General features: G+C 44.6%; 1 protein-coding gene across 27 annotated transcripts in view; it reads left to right on the forward strand.

Moving 5' to 3' along the window:
• OBSCN (obscurin, cytoskeletal calmodulin and titin-interacting RhoGEF) overlaps nucleotides 1-14,567 on the forward strand; it is a 1,809,553-nt gene that overhangs the window by 978,896 nt on the left and 816,090 nt on the right. For all 27 annotated transcript variants that reach the window (XM_085628811.1, XM_085628818.1, XM_085628815.1 and 24 more), the window contains one exon: nucleotides 2,522-2,635. In XM_085628811.1, coding sequence (XP_085484937.1) covers nucleotides 2,522-2,635 — 114 coding nt within the window. The remainder of the gene's footprint in view (nucleotides 1-2,521; nucleotides 2,636-14,567) is intronic.

The following is a 14,567-nucleotide window of genomic DNA, read 5'->3' on the forward strand; positions in this document are numbered from 1 at the left end:
TGGCATTGTTAGATTGCCAAGTAATTTTATCAGTTTCAGTCAAAATATTAACAAGTGTATATCCATAGAAACAACACTGTTGACAATAAAACAGAGTGGCAGCAATTCTTAAAAGTAAGTGAGAGAGCGTGGGCCCATTTAAACATTTATCCTCAACCAGATGGTCTGTATGAGAGGAAAAAGGGAGAACACAATCCCAATTTAAACTTTTGATACAGTTTAAGCAATTTAGTCACACAATAATCCAGTCCTCAACTAAAATCCTAAAATGCCTATCCTGACCCTCACTAAGTTATAGCATATAATATCAGTTGCATTCAAGGTAGAAAATTGCTCGTGACCTTCTCCAGTACTTTTCCATGTTTCTGGCACAAATTGTATACTAGTACCACCTTTCCCACATCGATAAACTGCAACTTCATTCGTCCTTGGTCATTCTTCTCCATGATAACACATCTCCCTACTTGTTACCACCTGTCTCCTTTCCAACTTTGTCTTCTCCTACCTTGCTATCTAATGAAATAAAAACTCTTCTATGCTACTAATGAGGCGTTGTCCACACCTGCAGTGGAAACAAAATGCAATGAAAACATTCCACATTGAAGGTTAGACACAAATTAAATGTTAAACTGCATTGTGTACATGCACTAAAATTATACCTGAGGCCGCAAAATTAAAGTCAACTTAATAGTGCACTGAGTTTCAAATGCCTGCATAATTTCTTAATGCATAAGTAATGCAAAACACCACTAAAAATATTAATTAAAATACACTCAAGTGAATATAATGTTGTGTTACACACGAATCTCTAAACATTACTTTGCACATATTTTAATCTTGTTTATCTTGTTACTCTGACAATAAATCACATCATGTGCGTAGATTTTCCTCCATAGTATTAATGAATAAGTACATCAAACTTCTCTATTAGTCAAATTTTTTAAACACACATTATAAATCGTATCTGTTAGACATGGAGCACTTTAAATATACAGTACTCCATCTTCTTTCAGGAACATTAATCACACAAAACATTTTTGAGCGCTGAATACTCATGATTGTGATGCGCTCCTATAGTATCTTAGGGTGGAATCAAAATTGCGCTGGTTCATAAGCCTGCACCTGCAAGTTTACTTCTTTGCTTGGGTACAAAGTTAACTTTTTTTGTTGGAAGATTACAGATTACTCCAGGAAACATTTCATTTGTGCCTCATCATTTTCAGAATACCTAAAGTGCATTCAGTCTAGTCAAATGTAGCACCACCATTCTCACCACCTATTATGTCCAAAAACAAAATGTAAGCCATTTGACCAGAGCAAAAGTGACCTTTTGAGTCACTCATTCGGTCCACATGCTGTTGCAAAGTATCTCTGACACTGATACAGTTTATGAAAAAAACAGTAGCATAGCCACTCGCCATGGTACTGTATCCTGAAGGTACTGCAATATCGTTTAACATGTTGGGCTAATTTTGCCAACAACTTTTCTGTTGTAAATTTATCAAAATCCTTCATTAGAAGTGAGGGCCCTACTGTGTACTAGCAGAATATCAGGTGTATCATATAATCATGAAAAAATATTCATCCGCAATATCGACTGCCACAATATTATGGAGGTGTGTTTACATAAATATGCATTTACAATTCTTAACGCCACATCTATGTACCTTGACAATATATATCTACATACAGCGGCGGCTCCTCCACTATGGAGGAGGAGTGTCGCCTCCCCTGCCAGCACCTTCAAAAACATGAAAAATAAAACGATGATAAAACGGGTTTAAAACCTGTTTTAATATTGTTTATTTTTCTTCTGTGTGCCGAGTCTTGGGGGCAGGACCAGGGGGTAACAGTACTGAAGATGGAATGGTGGGCACTGCCTTCAGTGGACATGGCAGTTTTGCCGGCTGTGTCAGCCTGACTAATCCATCATTTTCACTGAAGCTCTTTCCAACCCAAGCTGTGTTGCTGGGTTGGAGAGAGCAGGCACAGGCTCCTAGTCTGTCTGAAAGCGCAAATTCACAGCGATCAGGCCAATACTGAAGCTGCTCTCATGCATCAGAGCAACTTCAGGATTGCCCGCAGCTCAGTCTAGGAGCCTGTGCCTGCCTGCCTGCCTGCCTGCAGTGGAGCCAGAAGAGCGCAGCGCTGGAGAGCGGCAGGTAAGTTCTTTTTTTCTTTTCTCTGTCTTGCCCCATGCACCCTCCCGACTTGCCTCTTTTCCCTGACATGAGACGCTCCTGTCTATATACCTGATGTATTATAGCTAAGAATAGTACATCTTTACCTGCATATATACTTACCTTGACATGTAGTGGTAGGCGATTTTCTGCAAATCGTTATTCCTATAAGGCTATACTTCTGCGCTCAGTATTCTGTCATAGGATTGGCCCATCCCACTTAGCCTATTTGTAGCCGAATGATAACTTTAAACCCTCCTCTTCCTTCCTTCCTGGGCAAGAGAAGATATAAAAAAGTTATATGAGAAAGCTAAACTGCAAAAATATGTTTTGTTTCTTAGGTCCTCCTGAATTTGTTGAACGACTTGCTGATTGCACAGCTGAATTGGGAGAGACTGTGAAACTGGCCTGCCGGGCTGTCGGGTCACCAAAGCCTGTTGTCAGCTGGTACAAAGGTACAGAATCTTTCAAGAATGTCCTTACTGTTGTCGTTGTTTCTGTGCATTAAAGACACACAGATGGCCGCTGACGTTCTTAATGATTCACTAGCACTGCTGACTGCCAATATTTTGAAAATCTAAAGTGTCTGGCTTTGGACCCACTTTGTAGTAACCGTGGTAACTCAACAATTTGGCAGTCACACAGAACGTGAAACGTCTGCTGAGGCATGTTAAGACTACTGCCCCACTACCAAGCAGAAGACAGACCAAAACATAATGCAGACTTTTTGTCCAGAGTAATCTCACTGAATATGTTACCAATTTTGGAATATGGAGGACCACATTTTAATCCTAGCATCATTACTAGATCAGATAGTGTGATCTGTGACAAATTAGTTTATCTCAATGGATTACGGTTCTCTCACCTTCCAAAATGTGGAGCGATTAGAAATACACTGGATATCAATATGGGACCATTCTATTCAGTCTGAATGTGCCTGACTGAATGGCAATCACTCACTACTGTCTATTCTTCGCAGCTCCTGCTGGTAATGTGGTTTGTGCAGAGCCAGTGGTGTTTTTTTTGCGGTAAGCTAAAATGCCCAGGATTGCCTCCTCACATCTCTTCCTGGCATTCGCCCTCTCACACACGCAACAAGAATGAGAAATTCCAGCGTCATTTTCACCTATTGTAAATCGCACGCATCTCTTTTACGCGTAAAACAATAATTGAGCTTCGAAGTCTCACAAAACGAAACCACCTTCAAACAAACGCAAGACACCTTGGTTAGCAGATTTTGAAACATGAACGTTTTACTGTTGTCGAATAAATAAAATGTGCTGCTTGTATGTTTTGATTGAGGGCTGCCATATAAACAATTAGCTTTTAAATAAAATAATAGCAGTGCCTCTTATTTCCTCAGTGACCACAGTTTGAACAATGCTAATGAGATACAGATGTGTGAATCCATAGCAGTCATTTTCACCTTTTCCACTGTCACCCTTGTTCAGTTAAGCCACCCTGTTAGGAGATGCTCCATTTGGGACCTGCAGTGGAAGTGATACATTTCCTGCGAGGACAATCTACCATCTTTCCTAAATGTTACATTCAATGTGTTTTCCAATTTGTTATTGAGAGTTTGTCATTATTTGACATGCATATTCATGTGCATTTTTTATGTATAGCTTGGAGACAGGTTTAGCTACGTCACCAGCCTCATGTAATCAAACAAATTCATAATTAAAAATTCATATATAAAAGTCATTTTGTTTTCGCACATCTCTGCATACAGCATGGACTAGTGGGTGAGGTACTTCAACCAGTGGCTCACTTGCAGTGTGAATGATGTAATTTTGACTGATCACATGTGCACATCTTGCAAAAAAGATGTGGCCTTAAGTGCCAGAGTTGGTGGTTCCCTAAGGGCAGGCATGTCTTTTTAAGTTTTATATCTCTTGGTAGTGACAAACAGCCAAATTCGTTTTTCACTACTGTGTGGCCTACTCCTCTCTTAGGCTAGCATTGTGAATTCCTTAAAACATTTTTTGCTGTAATTCCTGGTTAGAAAGGAGTAGCTAAGTCAAGTTTTATATCTTTGGATTGGTAATGATAAATCCTTTTTAGTGGTAAAGTTGGATTTGACATTACTATTTTAGAAATGTCACTTTTGGAAAGGTGGACAAATACTGCTCTTAACTTTGCTCTGTGTGCCTGCAGCCTGTCTCCAATACACTTCTGGGCTGGGTGACAGCTACACTTTGTGAATTCCTTCTAGACAGTCACAAACACAGGAAGGGTGGGTGTGGCAGAGGACTCGTCTGCATTCTAACAGCCTTCCTGGGAAGGAAGGGGAGAGGGAGCTCACACTTATATCTGAATAGGCCCCACACAAAGGACTGATTACCCCTACAGATAGCATGTTAGACATGGCTAGGATTAAAGGGGACCTGTGTACTTCAAGGAACTGCTTTGAAGTCACCCCTACTGCAAAGGCACATTTGATTATAAGTACTTGGGCTCTGACCCTACCAAATCAGTATACTACTGGACGTGTGAAGAACTCTGCCAGGAGTAAGTTCTACTATGCTACAAGGATTGCCACTCTGCTTGACTGCGTGTGCAGTTTACTGCCACTTTGACTTGGCATGTAAAAACCCTTTGTCAAGCCTTAAGCTCCCCTTTTATTACACCTAACTCAAGCTACCCCTTTATTATACCTAAGCCACCCGTAAGGTAGGCCCTAGGTAGCTCATAGAGCAGGGTTCTGTGTAAGTAAAAGGTAGGACATGCACTGTTAAGTTTTGCATGTTCTGGTAGTGACAAACACCCAAATTTGTTTTTCACTACTGTGAGGCCTACTCATTTCATAGGACAACATTGGGAATGACTTAATACACCTATAAGCTGGAATTCCTCATTAGTTGTGTCATGTTTTATATAATTGATATGCTAATGATAAATCCTCTTTACTAGTAAAGTTGGATTGATTTAACATTGTTATTTTAGAAATGCCACTTTTAGAAAGTTTTCTTTGCTCTTACTGCTTTGTGTGCCTGCAGCTTGTCTTCAACACACGTTTGGGGAGGATGAGAGCTTCACTTTGTGAATTCCTCCTAGACAGCCACAAACATAGGAAGGCTTGGTGTTTCTGGGCACGTATCCACATGCTGTGCTGCGACAAGGACAGCCAGTCTGCTGGACTGCTTCTGCTCTGCTGTGCTGCCTGTTGCCTGCTACTGCTGCCGTCTGCCCTGCTGGACCCATCTCACTTGAACCCAGTGTGACTCCAAGGGCTTGCTGGTTTGCCCCCTGTTCTAAAGTTTCAGGGCCATCAAAGACTTCCTTCAACCCTGCAACAGCACCTGGACTCTGCCATCTGTGATCCTGCCTAGTCAAGTGGCAGCAACCCATTCCTGAGCCTTTGGAAGTTACTTTTCTGCGCTTATCCAGGAGAATCCTCTCATCGATGACTTTGCGCCAATCTGAACCTATGCATCTCCTTCGAAACCGATGCTGCTTGACAACATCACTTTGGAGGAGTGCGCTGATCAACGACGACGGACTGCCTGGCTCGACGACGATGCATCGCCTTATCACAAAGGGGTTTGTCTACGAAGTCTCACTGACTGTGTGGATAGGAACCTATGCACCGCCTTCATCCATGGGATCGACGATGACACTTCGCCTCTTCTGCTCCTCGCATCAGGTCTTTGGCGTCAATGCTTGCTCCATCCAAGGTACTTTTTCAGTGAGACCTGAGTGAGTCCTGTAGCCAGCCAGCGTTCCATCACGGTCAGCCTAAAATTTGGATATGACCAGTCTAGCGGTCTAATGTCCCCAGTTGATGCATTAGGACTCTAAGCACTATATTTCAATTTAATCTTTCAAAATTCTGAACTTCGGTTCTATTTATTGGATTTTTGTTGTTTTGCTCCTGATTTACTTAAAGAAATGGTATCTATTTTTCTAACCTTGTGTAAAGTATTTTTGTGGTGTTTTAATTGTGTTACTCTGTGTTTTGCACAAATACTTTACACATTTCCTCTTCAGATAAGGCTGACTGTTCTGTGCCAAGCTACGGTGAAGACCTGGCTATTCCCCCAGTGTTAATCTCTCCTCTGGTCTGTCGTCTCACTCAGTGTTCATCTTGGCGCTGGGACGCCCCGTTGCTGGGGCAGCCATGCGCTCTACAAATACCTTAACATAACATAACCAGTGGGTAAGCACAGGTTATCTTTTAGTGTGTTTCTAGCTTACCCTGGCTAGAGTGGTAGTCCCTACTTGAATAGGATGCACACCTCTGCCAATTAGAGACCCAATGGACTGTAGGTTTTATGATGCTGCTTTGCAATTACATTCACAGAACTGAGGTCTTCTATCTGCTTCAAGACTTCACCTATGCATTCACATCTGGTTGCAAGATTCACAAAAGGATTCTTGTTTACACAATCTTGATTTAGTAGGAGTTCCGCAAATCCTCTGGGAGAGCCCAGTGGTGTAGAAAGGTGGGAAGCACGAGTTTTGGGGGCAGCCAGCGGTTGTGGGTCCCCGCTCTTTACCTGTGGCCGTTGCGGGGCAGCGGCTGAAGAAATCTTCAGCACCACCTCCTCTAAGATCCAGCCGCCGTCGGCGGCAAACGCAGCTGCCACCACGGGTGGCCTAAGGCCTAGCTACACCACTGGGAGAGCCTGCCTTGGAATGATATATCCAGTACAGTGTGAAGAACTAGCTAGACCATGAACTGTGACCCGGGCAGAAAATACATCTGGTACCAATTTCCAGTATTACAGGAAGAATCTAACTCTGCTACACTGATAGCATGGATGGTATCTTCTTGATTTATATTTTGAAATGTTACATGAGACCTATTGATACCTTTTTTTTGTTTTTTTTTGTTTTACAAAACACATACAAAAAGACACGCTAAAGTGATGTGCAGTACTGCGTAGTGGAGCAGAATCCTGTTATGCAAGTTAGGCAAATAACTATTGGTTAATAAAATGCAGAAATTACAAGTCAAAATTTGCAATGTATGGGTGTAAAATCCAACAAATGCATGTTTATGGTTCAAATCTGTTTTTATTCATTATGTCCAATAGAGGATGTAGCCTTACAGCTAGAGCAGTCAACTTTGAAGCTGGGGAACCGGGTTTGAGTCTCAGCAATGACGTTCAACATCCTGTGATTCTGGGCAAATTACGTAATCTCCCCATGCCTACCAAAAATGAATGTGTCCGTCTGTAACGAAACTGGTGCGAATGTAAAGCGCTCTGATACACGATGTCTCGGGTCTAGTTCGCGCTATATAAAACTAAAAAAAAACCACAAAAAAACATATACACTGACCTTCAACCAATGTCCGGTGAGGCACAACAATGGGGGAAACAAAGAAGATAAGACAGAGCAGAAAGGAATCCAGTAAAGGGAATGAAATTGAGAAGGAGCAAAACACGGGATGGCAGAGGTGTAGTCCAAGAAGGGGGAGGAGGTTGGTGATTTCATCATAGTGTTCAAAGCCCTAGGGTTGGATCATATAAGATATGGATTCCACTGCAATCAGTCTATACTGTGTTGATACATCATGTTCTTCTCTCTTGTAAGTCAGAGCTCTTGAAAATAGGCCGGACAAGTGAGTTTGTGGAAATCCTGTAGTTATCTAATGCATGGGCCCTGCATTTTGTCGAATTATCGTAGTTTTTCTATAAAGGGCATTTATTTTTCCATTCCAGTGAGGTCTGACCGTTTATTCAGCCAGTCAGCATGGTCTGGTATTGCGTTGGTACACCATTTGGATGTGATGACCTGTTTGGCCGCACAGAGTGCCAGTATGATTTCCTTTCCTTTTGTTGTTGTGCAATGGTTAGGTCAGCATACTTGGGAGTCCCCGTAGTACATAGCTGGGGAGACAGGGAATGTCAGTTTCATAGATCTTGTTAATGTCTTTGTTGGGACGGAAAAGTCTGTTGCATGGTAGAGATGTGTTCCCCTGCCCTGAGTGCCCAACCGTACTCTTCTCTAGATCCCTAATGCAGATTTGTTTGGCATAGGCGAGCACAGATCATGCATGTGTGCCATGACATAGGGCTGTCTAATGAATTGCAGTCTTGTTGCTACCCTCATAGTGGTGGAAGGATCCCCCTCCACCAGGAATTAAGCAGCACAAGCACAGTGGTAGTAGCATACCATGTAGTGATCGGTAACAGTGGTGAGGACCTTTTTACCCTGTGTCACTGGAGTGAGGCCTACAAGCTCATTAACCTTTTTAAAAGTTCTGCTGCTGTGTGCTTAACTCACCCTTGGGCTACATGAGGTAGATGCGGAGTGATGCATAGCGCAGGAGTAATGACTCTGTGTTATTTGTATGTGTGTGTGGGAAGGGTACATAACAAGGATGGAGAAGTACTGTGCAGTACATGTGTGGTTAGTAAACTGGGTGCACATATGCCTGAGATTAATTAATTTCACGAGAGATTGAGTCCTGTGCAGTGCATGTGTAGATAAAGCATGTGCTGGGTGTATCTGTGCTTGTGTGAAGTACAATACATGAAGAGTTGTGCAGCGGAAATGGTGAGTGTGCATGATGGCAGTGCGTGGCTTTGAAATGACACTTCCTGGGTAGAGATAAAAAAGTCTGTCAGTGCTGAACAATGCACTCAGATGGACTGTGTGTACTGAAATGCATGTGTACATATAAAGGTACAATGCATGGAGGTATTAGGGCTGAACAGAAAGTGTGCTATGAATGTACACTGAGTGAGTATGCCTGCAATGCCACTTTGTACGGAGGACCTTGGGTTCCATTTTGGGAAGCCCAGGTCTTCCTGGTAAAGACATGAGGAGGAGAGGAATCCCACCCAGACAGATTTGTGGGTTGCTGCATTCCTGTGAGCTGGGTCAGGACACACTGGAGGGAAACGGAAAAGACTACCATTACATTTCAAAAGACTGCTCTTTCATTCAGTGATAGATCACAAGGAAGGGGCCTGGACACATCTCAGGAAGGGAGATGCAGTTGATAAAAGAATCAGAAAGAGTAGGGCTTGGGTGTGGGAGTAACCTTTTGATGCGCATATCACTGTGCCTGACATCCAGATGTTACTCTGGTCACTCCCATTAATGATGTTATGGATAACCAACTTTGCAGTCATGGCTGCTTTGTCAGACCTCTTTCATGATATAAAATGAAAAGGAGAAGTGCCCACTTCAAAAGTAGGAGAACCACAACATAAAACTTCAAAGACCCAGACTCTAAATCTCATTTGGTGTCTGGAAAAGGACTATAAGAAGGGGAGGTTGAGTCCCAAAGAATTGGTCATCAGCCAAGCATCCAGAAGAAACTAGGTGAGATGGGGAAGCTCTGCAAGACATCTGCCTGTGACCAGGATTGGAAGCCAAGGCCCACTAATCTCCCTGCTGGGTGAAACCAAGACCACCTGGCCTAGAGCACCAGCATCTGCCTGCTTGCCAAGACTAGGGTCCCTTGTGAAGAAAATGAGTGTTGGAGGGAGTGAGGTCCAGTGGGGAGCCGTACCATGAGTACTCCCTGTGCGAGGTGTGAGGATACAGGCTGTGCACCGATCGGACCGTAGCCCCTGTGCAAGACTGTTTTAGGTGAACCCCATATGCCAGGAGAGGGCCACCGTAGACTGTGCCCAGTATCAAGCACTGTGTGGAGGGTGCCAAGCCCACTCTGCCTTGTTGCAGTGATCCCATATGCCAAAGGTGGCCACCGGTGAAGATGTTGTGCGACCAGTGTGCCATGACTTGTGAACGTCTGAGCAGCAACTCCGTATGGTAGGAGGGGTTGCTGTTCTTTGAGCTATTGCTCCTGAAGGTGCCACAACAACCCCGTACACTCAGGGTGGCTGCTGTGACCAAATCATCATAGACTTTGGCCCTTGCCCAGGACTGAAGTGAGGCTTTAACTGGCGGGTCTAGCTGCACTGAAGGATCTGTCTGACTGAACCCCATGGACAAGCAGGACACCGAGGAGGACAATGCACCCCTGCGGAATCCAGTAGGGAGTTGGACTGAATTCCCCCCGTCAGGGAGCACTTGATTTACAGCATTGCTGGGAGGTGGGTGGTGGCCCGTTCGCTGTGGCTAGCGACCACGCCTGACTAACTCTGTCACGTACTGTGAGCAGCCTAACTTCTCCGAGCTGGATCGGACCTTGCGAGTAACTATAGACACTTTAGACTGAAATCCTAAAGAGTCGAAAGAGAACTCTTGAGTACGGCCTAACATATTGCATTTGCTGGATGGAGCCACCAGTGAATGGGCAATAACATCGAACACATTACACGAAGGAGGGTGGGACAGATATTTGCCTGACAACTACTTGAGCCCCAACCTCAAAGGGTATTGTTTTGTTGCTTCTGAATGTTGTATTTCTTTGCATTGAAGAGTTAGAAATAAAATACTACAGACCTGTATCTACATCCCCCCCGAGGGAGCCTTGACTGCTCAACAGCAGCTCCCACTGAGAGTCCAGTGCAGAAGGGGTACTTGGTCCAGTAGAGCGTGATCCATAGTAGGTGGGGCCCTAGGACATCAGGAGTAAAAGGCCTCAACCACCACAGTTGGGCCCAGTACCTTGTGTGCCCCATGGCCCTCCGAAAGGGGTTGTGACAGTCTTTTAACATGTTCTCCCAACATCTTTTGAGTTTGGGACAGTGCCAGAGGGGGTGAGATAGCATGCCTGTGTGGCCGCAGTTGCACCAACATCTGACTTTTAGTGTGCTTCCATCTCACCATCCTTTCCTGGAGTTTAGTACCAGTAGTGTGTTATTTTAAACATGGCTTCTTTCCTGGTGGAACTAAAGGTGGAGGTGCTGGCCCTATGGAGTATGTCAACCCATTCATTGGGGGAAAAGGAACATGCTAGCTTAGTTTCCCTTCTCTTCTGAACCGTAGATTTGCTAGAGTCTGTTGATTTGTTCAGTAATGAATATATGTCATCTTTTCTGGTGAACAAAGCAAACACAAGGAGATGATGGACGGCGCGCTGAAACTTTTCAGACACTCACCCCCAGTCACAGATCTGGGTTGAATCCAGCATCGTTCTGGTGAGGCACAAATTTCATGAGTTGCCCACTGGCAAGGAAGTGTTTAAACGGTTGAGTGTCCCAGTGCTTGATGGCGCTATAGCGACAGTGCTCACCGGGCAGGATTCCATAGCTAGACTGTATTCATGGGAAGGCCAGTGTGATCAAAGAGATCTCTGATCGGTCAGGAGAGGAATGCATTGCCTACCATGGCGGGTGGGTAATCGGGATTCCCAATGATGCATTTGAGAGGTGAGGGGCATGTGGACCCTAGGGGCTGGCATTTTTGGGGAGCCATATATTTTCCAAATAGGGATCCCAGCTATTAAATAAATAAAATATCAGTGTTTCTCCATGAGTGGCCTATTTTGTTCCATCATGTAGTAAAACTGTAGCGGGTTTGGTGGGGGATGCCAAAACCTCTCTCTGCTGCAGATCGGTAAGCCCTCATCCTAGTCATTCGTGGCTTCCTGCTGACTCAAATGTAAGCCTCAATCATATGTTGTAGCTTGCCTAGTAGGTGGGAAATGGTTGCAGTTGGAGGGCCTGCATGATATACAGTATTTTGGGAAAGAGGGTCATTTTCACTGTGGCTAGCCTATCCACACCGGAGAGGACTCTATTTTTCCAGTTTTGTAAATCTGAGTGAGCTGTAGCTATCAGGTCGGTGTAGTTGCAGTCTATCATTTTCTCCAGGGAGGAGCAGATTTTCAATACCAGGTATGGCACCCATTAGTTTGCACATAGGAAGGGAAAGAGGTACTCCAGGTGCACCCTATCATTCTGTGAGACCATGAGATTAAGGGCATGGGATTTCTATATGCTAACTTTAAAGCTGGAAACCCTGCTAAATACCTTGAGCTCTTGCAGGTGGGGCGGCAATGGGAAATGAAGGTGGGTGAGAGCTACCATGACATTGTCTGCATATAGATCCATTTTGTCCTCCTGGTGGATTGTAGTGATGCCCTATATCTGCTTTTATCCGTATCACTCGTATCCGTTCCGCAAGTGGCTCCATATACAAAGCTAAAAGAAGCAGGGAGAGAGGGCACCCCTGTCTTGTGCCTCTGGCTATGGCAAAAGCCTGTGAGGTCAGGCAGTTAACTCTTATCCGGGAGGCAAGTCTAGTATAACCTTCTAGTACACACCGCAGGAATGGCCAGTGTACTCCGTTGAACACATTTTCTGCGACGATCAACATCAGGTGTGCCAGGATTCCGGAGCGGGTTGTTTTGTCTATGAGGTGCAGCAGCCATTTTGTATTGCTGCTGCAGCAGCTCCTTTTTTAATATGAACCCGGCCTGATCAGGGTTTACCAGTCCCTGAATGTCAAGGTTAAGCCGAAAGGCCAGAGTTCCTGTGAAGAGCTTCGTGTCAACACTCTGCAGACATATAGACTGAAAAGAAGAGCACAGTGTGGTGTCTTTCCTACATTTAGGGATCATTGTGATGATTAATTGCTGCATTGTGTTCAGTGCGGGCATCTGTGTCTGCAATGGAGTTGTAAAGGTGAGTGAGAATAGGAGGCAGTTGGGCTCTGAATGTTTTGTAGAAGCCTGGGGTGAACCCATCCTGTCCCGTAGCCTTGCCAAATTTAAGCTGGGTAATGGCAAAAAAGACTTTGTCCACTCGAAAGTCCTCCTCTAGTGAGAGTGCCTCTCGCACTGGCAAATGCATGGTATGGGTCGCAAAAAGATAATTATGGGCTTCAGTGAGATCTGCCGTCTCTACTGTGTAGAGATCAGCATAGAATTGCTTAAATGCCTGTGCAATTCCTACATCATGGTGTGTTCTGCGGCCTGCTGATGTCTGGAACTCTGTTATCCTATCCTTGTGGATTTGGGCTTTCAGTTTATAAGCAAGAAATCACCCAGTTTAATTGCACCTGCGTAATACTTCTGCTTAGTATGGAGGAGGGTGTACTCAACCTAATCCATGTCTAGTGCCTTGAGTTGTTTCCTGGCCAGAGTCAGTTGTCTCAACATTCTTCAAGGCCCTAATTGCTTATGGACCACTTCTAAAGCTCTCACTTGCTACTCGAAGGCGGAGCACTTGTTCCTCCTGATCTTGTTCAGTCTTGCGGAGATAGCTACTAGGGTTCCCCTGATTACTCGTTTCATTGTTTCCCATAAAAGGGAAATAGAGGTCACCAAAGTTTCATTTGTTTGGATGAAGTGTTGGATATCCTCTCTGACCTCCTTCAAAGAGGAGTCATGTGTTAAAAGTGTGTTGTTGAGATGCCATGTCCGGTGGGGGCAGTCAACCCCAGTATGTGGAAGGAGATTGAGATGGGAGAGTGGTTGGAAAGTGCTGACGCTCCCACATCTACCTAGTTGGTGGTACTAAGATGCGCACAGATGGTAGAAAGTAGTCAATCTGGGCATGGGTCTGATGAAAGGCTGAGAAGAAGGTGTTATCCTTTGAGGTGGGGTTCTAGAACCACCTAACATCAATCAGGCTGATATCCAGGAGCCATCACAGGCCATCTGCTGTGAACACCCCATTTTGCCCTGCTCTTTGAGCTGATCTGTCGAGCAATGTGCTAGGAACAAGGTTGAATCCCTGCCTACAATGTCATCATATGGGAAGAGGTAACTAGTACAAGGGCATTAAGGATAAACTGCTCTGGTGATCGTTGGGTCAATAGAGTGTGGTAAGGGTGAAGGCGTTAGTGTTCAGATAGATTCACAGGGAGAGGAGACTCCCAGTCACATTTGCTTACAGTTGAAAGACTCAACCTTGGAATTTAATAGCCAGCAAAATTGCCATCCCCGCATTCTTACCTGGCCCTTAGGAGAAGTATTGCCTATCAAACCAGTGTGACCTCATCCTCCCCAAGTCATTCTTTAAGATGTGTGTCCTCTGCAGGAGACAAATTTCTTAGTTGGCGTCAAAGAGCATGGATAGTTGGACTAGGCATTTCAAATGTCGCAGTTGGAGTCACGGAGCATGGATAGGAGGGTTAGGCGTTTCGTGGGGGCATTGAAACCATGGACATTAAGGCTCGAAATTTTAACAATGTGATCGGGGCTGAATGCATGTCTCTACAATGAGTAGTGAAATGGTCATTGGTGACCTGGCATGGTCTGTTACTTTCAGTCCCTACGGTGTACAGTTTGTCGAGGATTCGGACCTTGGGTGTGGTGTGCTAATGTACTGAGGGCATAACCAATATCTCAACCATTCCCTCCATGAGAGCCCTAGGTACTATGTGTATGCGAGTCGTGCCAGTAGGCAGTGTGGCCAAATAGGCAATAAACAGGGTATGGGCTCTCTGCTGTCTTGTTACTGTGGTGGCTAAGAGTGTTTCAGCGGTATCAGCCTACCATGGGGAAGCAATACCCCTGCGATTGAACCAGAAGGTGATTACCTTGCAAAGGCGCATACTGTGTGTTTGCTC

Source organism: Triturus cristatus, chromosome 10, assembly GCF_964204655.1.
Source record: "Triturus cristatus chromosome 10, aTriCri1.1, whole genome shotgun sequence".
NCBI lineage: Eukaryota > Metazoa > Chordata > Amphibia > Caudata > Salamandridae > Triturus > Triturus cristatus.